General features: G+C 40.2%; 1 protein-coding gene across 1 annotated transcript in view; it reads right to left on the bottom strand.

The window, feature by feature from the left end:
- NFXL1 (nuclear transcription factor, X-box binding like 1) overlaps positions 1 to 15,816 on the bottom strand; it is an 81,699-nt gene that overhangs the window by 46,577 nt on the left and 19,306 nt on the right. The window contains exons 13-15 of the mRNA XM_060246296.1: positions 8,396 to 8,555; positions 6,524 to 6,615; positions 5,624 to 5,645 (exon numbers count right to left, since the gene is read on the bottom strand). Of these exons, the coding sequence (XP_060102279.1) occupies positions 5,624 to 5,645; positions 6,524 to 6,615; positions 8,396 to 8,555 (274 nt within the window). The remainder of the gene's footprint in view (positions 1 to 5,623; positions 5,646 to 6,523; positions 6,616 to 8,395; positions 8,556 to 15,816) is intronic.

Genomic DNA, 15,816 nt, shown 5'->3' with positions numbered 1-15,816 from the left:
AAAGTGTCACAATGGCATCTGAAGCCAATACAAGAGTCAAGGAATAAGCAACCAAATATAATGATATTGGAACATATTATGAACAAGCATATTTTGCTAATTTGCCGCAGACAAGTGGCTCTGAAGAGAAATTTGCTCTAATAATATTATATAGTGCCATAATCTGCATAAAAGCAATAAGGCTTATTATAGTCTAAAGAGACAGAATGAAAACACAAAAAAGAAATGCAAGAGGGAAGAAAAACAGTTAAGAAATGCATGGAACTTTAAGTGCCGCTTTGAACTCATGAAGAGAAGAAGACAGATAGATGAATGCTAGCTGGGAAATAGTTTCATAAAAAAGAACAAGGCTTAAAAGAAATGGTACAGCTAGTAGGCAATAGAACCAGAAGTCCTGCGCATGGGTACTTGTGATGTCCAAACTAAACGGAAGAGCATGGGAGAAGGGACAACAAAACATTTAAAATCAGAGGTTTAAAAATGAACACCTAGAAGGAGAAAGGAAGCCAGGGATGAAATAGTAGCAAAACATGCCAAAGCAGGAACAGAACAACAGCACAGATGAGCAGCACAAAGCAGAATAGATGTATGTGAATGGAGATGAGAAATCAGAAAACCTAACAGAAGCTCATTGCTATCACCAAAGCGAGAACTTAATGTTAAAGTCTTAGCAGCAGAAGACATGAAATTTGAAAAACAAACAGCTGAAGGTGACAAGAGTGAAAAATCAAATCGGTGCACCTAGAGAGAAGGAAGGCTTGTAGTAGAGCTAAAAAGCAAAGAGAAAAGGAATTTAAAAACTGTATAATTTAAGAAAACTACCTGACCCTAATGACATTTATGCAGCCCAGATTCATAATGACTTGCAAGTCCATAGGTTCACCTTCTTTAAAGGGTACCCAGAATTTCTTGTGTAAATGCACTGATGGCTAAGTCAACTACAACTGTGCTAAAATTGTTCTAAATATTGTATTAAGTTTCTTGATGAAGTCTAAGATGGAAATATAATGCTACGCTCTGTGCCAAGGAATGTAAACTAACCAACAAGCAGTTAATATAATTTGCAGCCTATCTGGCTAAGAAATATTCATCTCGTTTTCTTTTCGCAACATAAAAAGTTTCTAAATACATTCTAGAAAGGATATACTTTAAAAAAAAAAAAAAATTCTATTCAATCTTCAAGCCACCACAAGTTGACAAACACAATATGCTGCAGCTATGAGAAATTAGATTTTTCTGCCAGATCGCAGTTAAAAGCTATCAGCGTGACAGCGGAACACTATCGGGCAGCAGCTGTGACTTGGTCATTTCATTACCGGCCTATAATTTGATAATTAAAATTAGTATGCTTGCTTTGCAGTTCCTAGCAATCTAAAAATGAAAACTCTAAACTAATACCCCAGGAGGTGCAACTTATTTATTTCAGAGAGAGAATTAAAATCAAATAAACTAGCAATTGTTAGTATCTTTAATGCAAGCAGCAAGAAAATAAAATACACTGCAGAATACTAGCCCTACCATTATGTAATCCTGATATGGTATCACTGCTGGCAAAGTTAAGACAGAATCTCAATTCCTTTTTGTTGTGCAAATAACTAAGAATTTCGCCATTAGTGTCTCAGGGCTTTATTATGCAATGCCAAACTAGCATTGAGGGCCCGAAGTAGGTAGAATGACCACCTTAAATTGGAAGAGTTCAACATATTTGTTCAAGAACCTAGAGCATAAAATATGAGCCTCTCTCTCTTTATGAGCACAGGAAGCTACCTTACCAAAGCAAATGATATCTCAGTAACTGTGGCTGGGTCTACGCCTTTGCTTTGATAGTTATGACACCAGTGGAGCTCTCCATATGAAATACCAGGGGTTGCGTCCCAAACTTCCTACATATTAAGCTTAGATCTAAAAGAGAATAAATAATCTTGCAAATTTAAGTAGATATACTTCATTCTGGTACTATATCTGTCTACAAACTTCTCTGCTTCAACTTGTTGAGGTTAAACAACAAGAGAGCCAGTTTGGTGTAGTGGTTAAGTGCACGGACTCTTATCTGGGAGAACCGAGTTTGATTCCCCACTCCTCCACTTGCAGCTGCTGGAATGGCCTTGGATCAGCCATTGCTCTCACAGGAGCTGTCCTTGAAAGGGCAGCTTTTGGGAGAGATCTCTCAGCCCCACCTACCTCACAGAGTTTAAACAACAAGAAACTACAGGAGATGACTGGACTGTGTCTATGTTCTTTGCGAGACATTTGACAGAACAGAAGAAGGTGCTTGCAATGAAAGTTTGGTCTATGCAGCAGAATGCTAAGGTATCAGAATGTACTACTTCAGAGCACAGGTGTGATTTATAAATCTTCCTCTACATTAAAAACTCTCAAATAAACCAAATAAAATTATAGCATAGCAAGTACCAGGTTAGGATGGAACATTAGGAAGTCTTTTTTTTGTTCCCTCTAGCATGAAAGAATACTCTAAAGTGGTATCCTATCCCTACAGTCTGAAACGGTAAAATCCAGTCTACTAAAAGCATATTATTCTGCTGGATGCATCAATCCAACCTGCTATTTATTTCAAGACTGGGTTCTCTGTTGCCTGGTGGCAACAAACTAGCTCCAAGGATAGACAAAGTAAAAAGAGAAAATTAATCCAAGATCTCAATTCAAGCAACAAAAAGATGACTACATAATTAGTCTGGGAATATTAAACACCTTCTACACTTCATCAGGCAAATATAAATGTAAACCTCTTTTGTTTGTTTTTGCCAAAACCTATCCAGCATAATTACAATGTAAAAGCTATCTATTGGTTTGTTGCTAAGGAAGCAAGCCTGGGGAATCCTGGCCGTATAAACACCTTCCTCCTCCTCTCACATGCAATAATTTGTTAAAGATCTTCAGCTCATAGCAAGCCATTGTTTTTATTAGGTCTGATCACAAATCAACATTTGGGCTTTTCCCCATACAAACCAGGGTCCCAAACCATGGTTTGTGACTTGACATTCTGGCACGTAAAGAAAAGCTCAAATCAGTTTGACATTCAGTTGTAATAGTCAAATATAGCTTTGCTGCAAATTCAGAAGTATTTCATTAACTGCCCACGTGCAAGAAAAGGAGAACATATGCCCAAAGATTCCCGTGGCTTTCTGTATCAACAAATCATAGCTTGGTATTACCATTGAATGCTGCAATTCACCATGAAATGCTATAAACCAACTCAGCTTAACTTTCCCATAATGTACTAGCTTCAGAAGGGTAGCTGTGTTGGTCTGAAGCAGCAGAACAAAGTTTTGAGTCCAGTGGCACCTTTGCAACGAAGTTTTATTCAAGGTATAAGCTTTCTTTATTGGTCTTAAAGGTGCCGCTGAACTCCAGCTTTGTTATAATGTACTCACGATTCTTCTATGGCTTGCCTACTAAAATGTTGCTGATCAACTACTGTGCCAGTTCCCCTCTAAGCATTCATTTTAAATCACAGGATACTGCGTAATGAACAAATCATTAAGAGGATAAGTGTTTTGCTTGAACTCTCACATTAGCCAATAAGATCAAAAGCATAGTTTAACAATGTGCCCCAAAAAACAGAGGCTGTCAAGGCCATACTGCATTCCTGAGATCATCTCTCTTCAGGTCTGGAAATGATTGTCTGTTAGATCAGAACTGTATGATTAAGTAAGCTATCAATAACCCCAAGATCAATTTTCCTGGCATATCCTTTTCTCGCATTGTATAGGACACATTTCACAACACTGTACCATTGTACAAAACAGCTACAGATAAAAAAAAATTTCTTGCACTCTCCTCAGTTATGCTTGCGTTCCTGCAGTTAAATCAATTTATTCCAACTGTGTTCAGTTCAAGAATTCTGTCCTCTCCGATTTACACGTTACATTTTGCAGAAGCCAAACAATCACATTGCAGGCAAAAAAGAAAGTATATATAAACTGAATTTCTCCCGAACAAAGGCCTGTCAAGTTCACACTCATGAAACGAATAGACTGACTCAAGACCAAATCAGAAAAAAATCATTTAACTGCTAAGTTCCTGAAACCTGATAACCTTACACAGTATAAGCAGAAGCAAGGATTGTTCTACTGGAGGCGCTTGTGGCAACCTTAGAGTGAGCCAGTTTGGTATAGCGGTTAAGAGTGTGGACTCATATCTGGGAGAACCGGGTTTGATTCCCCACTCCTCAACTTGCAGCTGCTGGAATGGCCTTGGATCAGCCATAGCTCTCATAGGAGTTGTCCTTGAAAGGGCAGCTGCTGTAAAAAGCTCTCTCAGCCCCACCTACCTCACAGAGTGTCTGTTGTGGGGGGGGAGGTAAAGGAGATTGTAAAGTGCTCTGAGATTCAGAGTGTAGGGCGGGGTATAAATCCAATATCATCATCACCATCTTCTTCATCTTTATCTTCTTCTTCATTGAGATACTGTCCTCAGAACAAGTAACAATTCCAGTTGGAAATCAAATTCACACATGCAGGAGAATGAGCTGGTAAGGAGGTGACAGACTGGACTGCCTGTGGTGGGTTCTAGCTTTGAATCTTCTTTCTTATTTAAAATTACAAAGGAAAGTTCTCCCCACATTCCCCTTTATTGCTGTACTGGTACTTTTTTAACATATGAGAACATTTCAAAAGGCAATCCTCCAAGTGAAGCCTAAAGTGTTCCAGTCCATTATAACATTTTAGGACTCTGCTACCTCAGTCTGCATGGTTAAAGAAAAAAATATTTTTCCCTCCCAACATATTTCTGAAATACATTAATTGAAATGGATTCTGCCATATGATATTTTGTTCATTTTCTTCCAATTTTGCTGGTAAAAAGGATGATAGGATACCATCCATTGTGCTTAGGAATCTTCAAAATCTCTTTTCCATTGCTCAAAAGCCATAACTATCCACATCTTTAATGTTTTGTAACATCCCACAGAAACATATTAGCATAGCTTAATTCAAGACAGAGCGCACGCCAGAAAATGCAAAGACAGTTCAAACAAAGGGATTCCCCCACCAGATCACAACAGGCCCCTCTAGTCAGCTGCAAGTTATAATATCCACTACATTACAATATAAAAACTACCATGTTCTAATATTTTATTGTAGGCATCTTACTTGCCAAAGTGACAGTTAATACCAACTTTCAAAACATCATTTGCAGATGCTCCTAGAACAGCCAAAAGATTTATCAAGTATAAACTGCACCACAAGAGATAATTTAAACATTTCCAAACAATTTGGAAAAGCTATAAAGCAGTAGTCTCTATAAAACCAAAACTCAACCTAAATCATCAGAGTAAACACTAACAGAAGAGCATTTTACAGCATTCCGCATTGCTTGAAACATGATGTCAAAAGTTTAAAGTTGTATCGAGATTAATTAGACAACCCACTCTTACGAATTTTCCTAGAACAATTTTTGCAATGCTTCCTTGATGGAAAAACCAATCTAATCTCAAACGAAAAACAATCTGTGGGTTTCAACTAAGCAGCGAATCACTTGTGGTTGCAAGCAAACCTCATGTCAAATCAATTGAATGCCAAGGTTTCATTTTGAGAACTTTTATTAAAACCCAATTACGCATGGCTCAGATTTGCTTCAAAGGATGACAGCTATCATAACTCACCTCGTGTTTCCCCAAGCACTGCCTGCAAATATACAATGGTGGAGAAAAGTCAAAACAATTTGAATGGTTTGATCAAGCACATGAATTTCAGAACCCATCAACAGATATCCTAAGACTGTAAACCTTAAATGGTTTAATCTGATCAATTAAATATTCAGTTGACTTGTAGCCTTTTCACATCTAAGACCAGAGCACACAAATTTACTTTTCAAGACCTTTGAAGTCCAGTATGTTACATTACAAAATGGAAAAGAAAGAGTACCTTAAAACAATAAATGATAGCTTGCATTTAGGGTACTGGAAGTCCTCTTTAACAGCAACCATATTGATGTTTTGACAAATGTAAGTAGGTAAATGATCAAATTCTGTAATTGCTTTATTGATTGCTTTAGCTTCAGTCAACGTTTGTAGGATAACCTGCAATATTTTCCATACCACTCGGTTCTTAGGATCTCAGGTGCTGCCTATGTTGTCAGAATGCAGAATTACAGGGACCAAATTTCTTGAAACAAGGAATTTGGTGAGCACCCAGTGTAGATGACAGTGTACTACAGTGGTTAGAGTGTGAGACTAAGAGTAAGGAGATCCAGGTTTAAATTTCTACTCGGCAATGACGTTCTCTCTTAAATGTTTACATTTTTAAAATGTTAACGTGAAATACAATCAGACAAAAGATGCCATTTTTGATTTAGAGTTTATGCGTGCACCAGACTAAGATCTCTGCCTTTGTTTCACAAACCTATTTAGTCATTTTAATTTACTCATTTAGCTTAGGAGACAGCTTCTTGCATAACAAAAAATTCTCCAGCAATACACATTCCAGTGAAATGACGGGATAAAAGTGTCATGTCATTCACACACATTGAAATGTTTAATTTCAAAGCATATTTTTGTACTTACGTTGGAATCAGAACCTGACAGGGAGGGCAAGGCAATGCAGTCTGAATAAAAGCAGGCTCAGACGACTGTTCCCAGGGGCCTGCAGGCTGGTGCTAAAAGGAAATATGTATGTAAGTAAGTAAGTAAATATTATATATTTTACACAGCACATACTAAGATATGGCTAAAGTCAACCACTAATATCCGGGAAGTCCAGAATGATTTCTTCCTCCACATTACACAGACAATGCTTCTAACAACAATACCAAGGTCACCACCTATGATGACTAAACTTATTTATTTATAACTTAAATTTACAGATCACCCTACCCCTGAAACTACATGGCTCAGGGTGGTAAACAACATAATGATAAAAACATTCACAGATAATAAAACAATTAACTAAACAGGGTTGCCAATCCTCAGTTGGGGGCAGGGGATCCTCCCTAAGGAGGCCCTCCCCCCCTTCAGGGTCATCAGAACGTGGGGGGGGGGGGAAATGGGCACTCCATTATATCCTATGGAAACTGGTAAAATGGACAATTAATCCATGGGTATTGGGGGCTCTGGGAGGGCTGTTTTTTGAAGCACATGCACCAAATTTTCAGCATAGCATCTGGTGCCTATCCTTAAAACGTCACCCAACTTTCAAAAAAATTGGACCAGGGCGTCCAATTCTAAAAGCCCCAAAAGAAGGTGCCCCTATCCTTCATTATTTCCAAACGGAGGGAAAGCATTTAAAAAGTGTGCGATTCCTTTAAATGTGATGGCCAGAACTCCCTTTGCTGCCTATCGCTGTCCTCAACCAAAAGCTTGGCGGAATATCTCTTCCTTGTAAGCCCTGCATTAGGTCCCACTGGCACAGGTGTTGTTCAGCAGAGTTCCACCAGGTGAGAGCCACCGTTACTGGTATCACCATAACAGGAAGGGTACCAGTTCCACCCAGGTGCAACCCACACCAGTTCAGTAACATCTAAAATAGGGAGCAAATGACACCTACAACCCACCCTGCTAACTGGTAACCCATGAAAGAGAAATAATCACATCATCCTCCCCTCCAATGTGGTCAGGGTCCTTTAAAACATTACTGGAATAAATTTGTAGGGCTGTTGTAAGGATGAGGTTATGAAATAATAACCCACTCAAGTATAAAATCAGTCTACAGATCTAAATGTTCAATTAAACATTAAACATAACCACTTCTTCAGAATGGATTCTGCCCCCCTATTTACTAAGTGCTTTTATTGAATTTTTTTTTAAAGATGGTGCTATAAATTATGCAGGCACTTTTAGATAAAAAATTCTTGAGCAAAGTTTGTAATATGCTTCTTTCTAATCAGACAAAATAAGACCTGTAGGAGATTAATGCCATAAATGATGCAGTGAATATTAAATTCCTCCTGAAATTTGAAAGCATTACGGAGCGTGCTCACAATCAGGAACATCCCAGCATTTCTGGGTGGGGGGAGAGATGGGGAAGAAAAGAAGGGATATTCAGACTCCTTTCTAGGAACAAAATATGTTAGTGCCTGCTCTCCATTGGTTAGCTATGATAAACCTTCAAAACAAAATAGGTCTCACAAGCAGCACCACCACATCATATTTTCTCTTGCTAGAGAAGAGGAAAGTGGTGCAAAGAAATAGATAAAAAATTAGTGTGTGCAAAAAGTCAAGATCACAGAGTAGTCCTGGGTCTCAAAAATCAGAGACTACAAAATGATATGATACGTGAGTTTTTTAAGAGGGCAACAGAAAGCTCCTAACTTGTTAGTCAAACAGCACCTGTAAATTTACCCCAATCTTCTCTTTTTAGCCAGCAAGCTAAGTGGGGAGACCCACTTTTCAAACTCTTCCTGATACGCAGAGTGTTAGGGTCTCAGAACACTCTCTCACCAGGCCAGATTGCTTCACAAGTGCTTCATCATGGCAAGCGGCTGGGCACAAGTGGCTGCACTTCTCTAAAGCTTTCTTGCAAGGCTGACGGCAAGGAGGGCAAGGGCCAAAATGGCAGTTGTGTTTCTCTCGACTCGGATGATGGCAGGTTGGCGGCTGCCTGCAGCGAAAATGAGCGCAGTTAAAAGTTAGCACCGTGGATTTCAATACAGTTACTCAGGGCTTTTTTTTTTGTAGCAGGAACTCCTTTGCATATTAGGCCCTGATGCAGCCAATCCTCCATGAGTTTACAGGGTTCTTATTACAGGGCCTACTGTAAGCTCTTGGAGGACTGGCTACATCAGAGGGGTGTGGCCTAATATCCAAAGGAGTTCCTGCTACAAAAAAAAGCCCTGCAGTTATTCAAAGAAAGCAAAACAAACAACGTGATGTTGCACAGCTAATTGAAAATGAATAAGCGCAATTTTATTTATTTATGGAAAGGTTTAAACTTCTGTTTAAATAAATGTAGGCCTGCTGTCGTACCTGAAAGATCCCCTGCTCTGTTACACTGCAAACAAAAAGATAGAGCCCCCAAGAACAGCTGATGGTTACCTCTCAGCGGTACCATTCACAAGCAGCTCTTTAGCATCTCCTCTTAAGTTAACAGAGATTCCTTCCTCGAGATGTCGATAAAGCCCCAAATCTCTCTCAGAAGCAAAGTAAAGTAACTTTTGAGTTTACTGTTAAATTATGCCAATAAGAAGTAGCTTTAAATTAATTATTTAGGCATGCTGTCTTATGCAGCATAATTATCTGAACTGTCTTGCTGCTGCTTGAACATTTGAAGCAGTCAACAACAGGTCACTGAGCTAAGGATATGCTATTCCACATATCTGGAATGCAAGGAGGACCTACCAACAACTGATAGTCTGTCTATCAACAACAAAGATAGTCTGTCTACAATATTGATGCTAAGGAAAGAGCTAAATTTTAGCAGCAGGAAACTTATGCACAGAACTGGGACTGCTAATAAACCCCCACAGAGAAGTGAGGTAAGGACTAAGGAAAACGAGGAAAATAGAAGTAAACCCTAGTTCATGGTTTGTGAGGTCCCACGAACCACAATGAACCTCTGCTTCGCAAACCAGTTTGGGTTTATGAAGTTTGTCATGGATCTTCCCTCCCTTTTTTTCTGCTGGGGGCAGCTCCCCTAAGCTAGTAGAATGGAAGGGAGGGAGTTCTCTTTTCCCAGATCTTCCCTCCCTCTTTTTCTGCTGGTCACAGCTCCCCAGTGCCAGTAGAATGGAACATAAGAACATAAGAGAAGCCATGTTAGATCAGGCCAATGGCCCATCCAGTCCAACATTCTGTGTCACACAGCGGCCAAGTATGTATATATATATATATATATATATATATATATACACACACACACATACACACTGTGGCTAATAGCCACTGATGGACCTCTGCTCCATATTTTTATCTAACCCCCTCTTGAAGGTGGCCATGCTTGTGGCCACCACCACCTCCTGTGGCAGTGAATTCCACATGTTAATCACCCTTTGGGTGAAGAAGTACTTCCTTTTATCCGTTTTAACCTGTCTGCTCAGCAATTTCATCGAATGCCCACGAGTTCTCGTATTGTGAGAAAGGGAGAAAAGTACTTCTTTCTCTACTTTCTCCATCCCATGCATTATCTTGTAAACCTCTATCATGTGACCCCTCAGTCGACGTTTCTCCAAGCTAAAGAGCCCTAAGCGTTTCAACCTTTCTTCATAGGGAAGGTGTTCCAGCCCTTTAATCATTCTAGTTGCCCTTTTCTGAACTTTCTCCAATGCTATAATATCCTTTTTGAGGTGCGGCGACCAGAACTGCACACAGTACTCCAAATGAGACCGCACCATCGATTTATACAGGGGCATTATGATACTGGCTGATTTGTTTTCAATTCCCTTCCTAATAATTCCCAGCATGGCATTGGCCTTTTTTATTGCAAACGCACACTGTCTTGACATTTTCAGTGAATTATCTACCACGACCCCAAGATCTCTCTCTTGGTCAGTCTCTGCCAGTTCACACCCCATCAACTTGTATTTGTAGCTGGGATTCTTGGCCCCAATGTGCATTACTTTGCACTTGGCCACATTGAACCGCATCTGCCACGTTGACGCCCACTCACCCAGCCTCAACAGATCCCTTTGGAGTTCCTCACAATCCTCTCTGGTTCTCACCACCCTGAACAATTTAGTGTCATCCGCAAATTTGGCCACTTCACTGCTCACTCCCAACTCTAAATCATTTATGAACAAGTTAAAGAGCATGGGACCCAGTACCGAGCCCTGCGGCACCCCACTGCTTACCATCCTCCACTGCGAAGACTGCCCATTTATACTCACTCTCTGCTTCCTATTACTCAGCCAGTTTTTGATCCACAAGAGGACCTGTCCTTTTACTCCATCCACAAGAGGACCTGTCCTTTAGGGACCCTTAAGGAAGGGCAGGAGACCTTCCAAAATCCATTTAGGGAACATTTAAATGCCTCAGCAGCAGCACAACTCGGCAAGTCAGTTCCCTTGTGAGTTGCAATGCCATCACCATGCAACTTGGAGAAAGCAGCTAAAGAGATCAACACCAGCACGTCTGTTGACATGAACCACATGAACCCACCTGGGAGGTTCATGGGGCTTGTGAAGGCAGGGTGGCACAAACTGAGGTTCACAAACCATGAACTGAGCCCAGTTCATGATGAATTTCCGTTCATAATTTGTTTTGTGCCCGTTCCTAATAAAAACAGGTTTCTCCTAGAAGGGCTCAAAATTAAGTCCTACCAGGATAAAAACGTTTTTCAAAAACAGCTGGGGGGCAAGGGTAGGAAGCATTCTGCTCCCCTTGCCTTCTTTAGCGTTTCACTTCCCAGTAGGGGGAACCACTTGATCACACATAGATGCCTCTTGCCCATGATGAATTGTAAGACTGTTTCCACCCTTCTTTCATGATTTACAAGGCACCAGCAAGAACCAGGCTAACCACTGTGTAGCGGTTAAACTATGATCTGGGAGACAGAGACGGCCATGGAAGTTGGCTGGAGGACCTTGGGCCAATCATACAATCTCAGTCTGACTTACCTCACCGGGGGGGGGGGGGGGGGGGTTGTGAAAACAAAATGAAGAAACCATTTTGTTGTGGATCTCTAGTAAGAAGAAAAGTGCAGTATAAATGAAATAAATAATAAAAATAAATAAATGCCACATCCCATCTAACTGTGCTCAAAAGAATAATCTGAATTTTATCATGGAGAAGAATCTTAATTGCTGAGTGGGGGAAACTGCCCAGAGTCCTGAGGGGTGATGCTGTCGCTATAGGATCAATTCAGCCTTGGGACCAATATTGCCAGCCTGTGCACCTTTTGGATTGCTTGCTTGCTCTACCAGTATATCTGTAACCAAAGAGATATTATAAAATCCACAGGCACAATGCAGACAAAAGCTCCTCTAACTAAGTAAGACTGACCCCGAATGCTACTCTGGAATTTCCCATCACTCGGGAAAAAAAGAGGAAGCATTAAACTACATTATAGTGGCATGATCTTAGTTTTAAAATCAATAATAAAATCTATCAACTGTAACAGGTGCATCCAAATAATATATCAGAATAAAGAGCTGCCATGGAATAATCTGGCTATAACAACAATATGTGTACCTAAAACTACTACTGTGAAGGACCATGTGCTGTTAAATTCTATCTATCATTCTATCTATGATGTGATCCAGTGGCTCCACCTACTGGGAAGTGAAAAGCTAAAGAACCAATCTGGTCACTATGGAGAGAGGGCCACCAACCTTGTACATCAGTTCTGTTGCTAACTGTCCTGATGCTATTGTTAACTTTCAAAATAAGGCTTTTGATTCCAGTCCAATGTTTTGCAATGTGGTTTCCCCTTGCAGTGACTGAGCAAGCACCTCCCTAGATTCAGTTTACATCCATTTCATATCCCCTCTGCCTAAGTTCTTCTTTTAAGAAAGCAACTGGACATTACAAGCCTGTACTTTACCTGCGTAACATCCAGATGAAGCCTTTAGGATCATATTAATATGCATAACCAACTCCAGAGAACATCCTAACTACTAAGTTACTGGAAAAGGGAAATGTAGTAGCTGCCAGCAATTTCCCAGTGAATTTAATTTAGCTTACATTTTAGAAAAGGGCTAATGTGTGGTCCTATATATATTCCAGGAAACATATCTGCTACATGTTTAAATCCACATGTTTAAACACCAGAGAGAGAGAGAGCCAGCTTGGTGTAGTGGCTAAGTGTGCAGACTCTTATCTGGGAGAACCAGGTTTGATTCCCCACTCCTCCACTTGCACCTGCTAGCATGGCCTTGGGTCAGCCATAGCTCTGGCAGAGGTTGTCCTTGAAAGGGCAGCTGCTGTGAGAGCCTTCTCCAGCCCCACCCACCTCACAGGGTGTCTGTTGTGGGGGAGGAAGGTAAAGGAGATTGTGAGCCGCTCTGAGACTCTTCAGAGTGGAGGGCGGGATATAAATCCAATATCATCTTCTTCTTCTAAATTCAAGCATCTTCTAAGCATCTTTCATTTAAGTAGGGTATAAATCAAGTTACATTGTAAATTACACTGTTTTCAGTGGATATGCAAATCCCAAAAGTCATCCGAAGTACAAATAAAAGGTAAGTAAAGGTAGTCCCCTGTGCAGAAGCCGCAAACAAAAATGCTCAGGCAATCAACACAGAGAAAGGAACTGACAGATTTACCCAATTATAAAATTAAAACAAGGTCTGCCAATCTTTTAAACCCTCCACATTAGCAAGTGAAACTTATGGAACATCTGAAAACCAATCTGATACAAGAAGCATACATCTTGTCCCACAAGAATCAAAACTCCAGTCTCATTCTCCTCAACTCCCTTTCCCACATGCCTACCCCCTCACTCTTTTTCTGTGTTTTCAGGTCTAGTTCATAGCACCTCTATTACTCCCCCAAGTTTTCAACCTGAGATGAGGCTGCTGGTGCCCACTCTCCATTTCCTGCACTTGTCCTGTAGTAAAAAAAGGAAATAAAAAACCAAACACTGCTCCCCAAGTTGTTAATCCTCAGAGTTGCAGCTAGTACCTCTAAAAAGGCAATCACTGTATTCACCTATGATAGAGGACCTCCCCCATTATATTCTATCCTGTCTGCTCAACAATGTTCCCAAAATTAAATTTCTGCCTGGAGTACTAACTTCCTTAAAAGCACGTTCAGAAACTGAAAATATTATATTTCTGTTATCTGACAATGATGCTCATGTGTCCTATAGAGTCTCTTTGTCTGCCCTTGCAGCTAAGACGATATAAGGTGTTGATTGGAAACTTTGTTGTTCAGGTTCTGTTTTGTTTTGTAACGGCCAATGGCTATACACAATAATTTTTTGACTGACTGACTGACTGACTGACTGGCAGTCACTGTTTGGCAAAGACTCCACAGCTACTATGGAGAAAGATCATTCAATGAAGAACTTTGTCCCCATGTGGCTGGTAAGACTCCACTTCTCTTAATTTCTTTTCTCCCCTTTAAATTTGTATTGAATATTAATATGTATACAATATAAAGTCAAAGGAGAGAAAGGATTACACTTGAGAAAATAAACTTATGCATTACAAACATAAACGAGTTGGTCCCTATTTTCTCAAAAAAACTTTAAACAAATACAGCTGCTTAATAAATAATGTTAATAACTTCCAACATATTACTATATTTTTCTTTAGATGCTAAATATTCTATAACTGGAAACCAGACTGTCACAAATTTAGAATCAAATATATCTCCTCCTTGTTGGATAAGAGAATATGAGATTTTGTCTAAAAAAACAAAATTCCAGAATTTTTTGAAGCCAATCCCCACTTGTGAGATTTTTTAGAGGATTTCCAAAATTTTGCAATTACTACCCTGTACATAAAGAGTTATTAAGAAGGTTGGTCATGGAGTACCTATATTCCATATGTTCAAGACCAGAATTTCTATTTGAAAAAGAACATTAAAATGAGCAATAACATTGATTTGTTTTGCTATTAGTTTCCAAAATGATTTTACCACAGCACAATCCCACCAACAGTGGGTAACGTTTCTCTCATTTCTGAATCCTGATCCTCTACCATGACAGTCTTTACTTCTGGATTTCAGGTTTGCAATATTTCTTTGTAGTTGTTTATACTAATTCACATGTCTGCAGCATGGATACAACTCAAGGCACAGGACCAGCAGCATGACACCCAGGTGAGATCAGTACAGAGGTGAGAAGGGTTGAATTAAGGGTGAGATTTAAGAGTTCAAAGGAGCAGTCCAAACTGCAGGGGCAGAGCCAACAATCCAGAGTGGGCAGGGTCAAGTTTCAGGAAGTAAGGCTGAGACAGAGCAAGCAGAAGCATGAAGTTTATAATCTGGACCCTCACAAGCAGAGAAGCTGAACAGACTGAGAAATCAGTTTGCAAGCCCAAGCTTCTTAGGACCTGAGACGGTGTGATTCTGGCTGCTTGGATCATCTTCTGGCACTTAGCTGGGTGATCCCTACCAGGAGAGAAAGTACACCCCAGGAGGAGGAGCGATCTGATTTATACCCCACCCTTTTTATATATGTACATCTGGTCTAAGGACTGTAATATCAATAAACTAAACTAAACTAACCCACCCTTCACTCAGAGTATCACAGTGTCTTACAATCTCCTTCCCCTTCCTACAACAGGCAACCTGTGAGGTAGGTGGGGCTGAGAGAACTCTTTGAGAATTGCTCTTGAGAGAACAGTTCTGAGAGAACTGTGACTGACCCACAGCAGCTGTATGTGGAGGAGCGGGGAATCAAACCCAGTTCTCCCAGATTAGAGTCCACGTTCTTAACCACTACGCCAAACTGGTGTTGTTGTTACATAATCTGCCACAGCTGGTTCTGTGGCACAGAGTGTAAGGTACTGGGCCTGAGCTGGGAGAAGACCAGATTCGACTTCCACCCAACACCTTACTTAGTGCAAATTCTTACAATGTGCACTATACTGCAGGTATAGAATAGGTGAGTTCAAATGGTATAGTACCTGGACACTTTTTAAGGCAGAACACAACAATCCTGTTTTATTTTAATATACTTTCAGAACTATGCAAAAGAACTTTGAAAAATACATCAAAATTACCCTGACATGTTTATCAAGGAAATGGTAGCCAGTATCTAAAGAAATGTATAACTTGAAGAAAAAAAGTTTTAAAAAACCCCAGGTTTACTAACTCAATTGGTGTTCTCAGGCCTCAGATTCAGTGGGAGCTCACAGGAGCACAGCTCTTAAACCTTTCTGAGAGTTCCTCCTCCTCCTTCTTAGAGTTCCACCTCCTTGTCCATTGAATAGTAGGTGCAGCTGCATAACAATCCCTGGATGAGCTCCACCACCTATTTT

Source organism: Heteronotia binoei, chromosome 9 (genome assembly GCF_032191835.1).
Source record: "Heteronotia binoei isolate CCM8104 ecotype False Entrance Well chromosome 9, APGP_CSIRO_Hbin_v1, whole genome shotgun sequence".
Classification (NCBI taxonomy): Eukaryota; Metazoa; Chordata; class Lepidosauria; order Squamata; family Gekkonidae; genus Heteronotia; species Heteronotia binoei.
The sequence above is the reverse complement of the archived record's forward strand: the minus strand, read 5'-3'. Positions and strand labels throughout refer to the sequence as shown.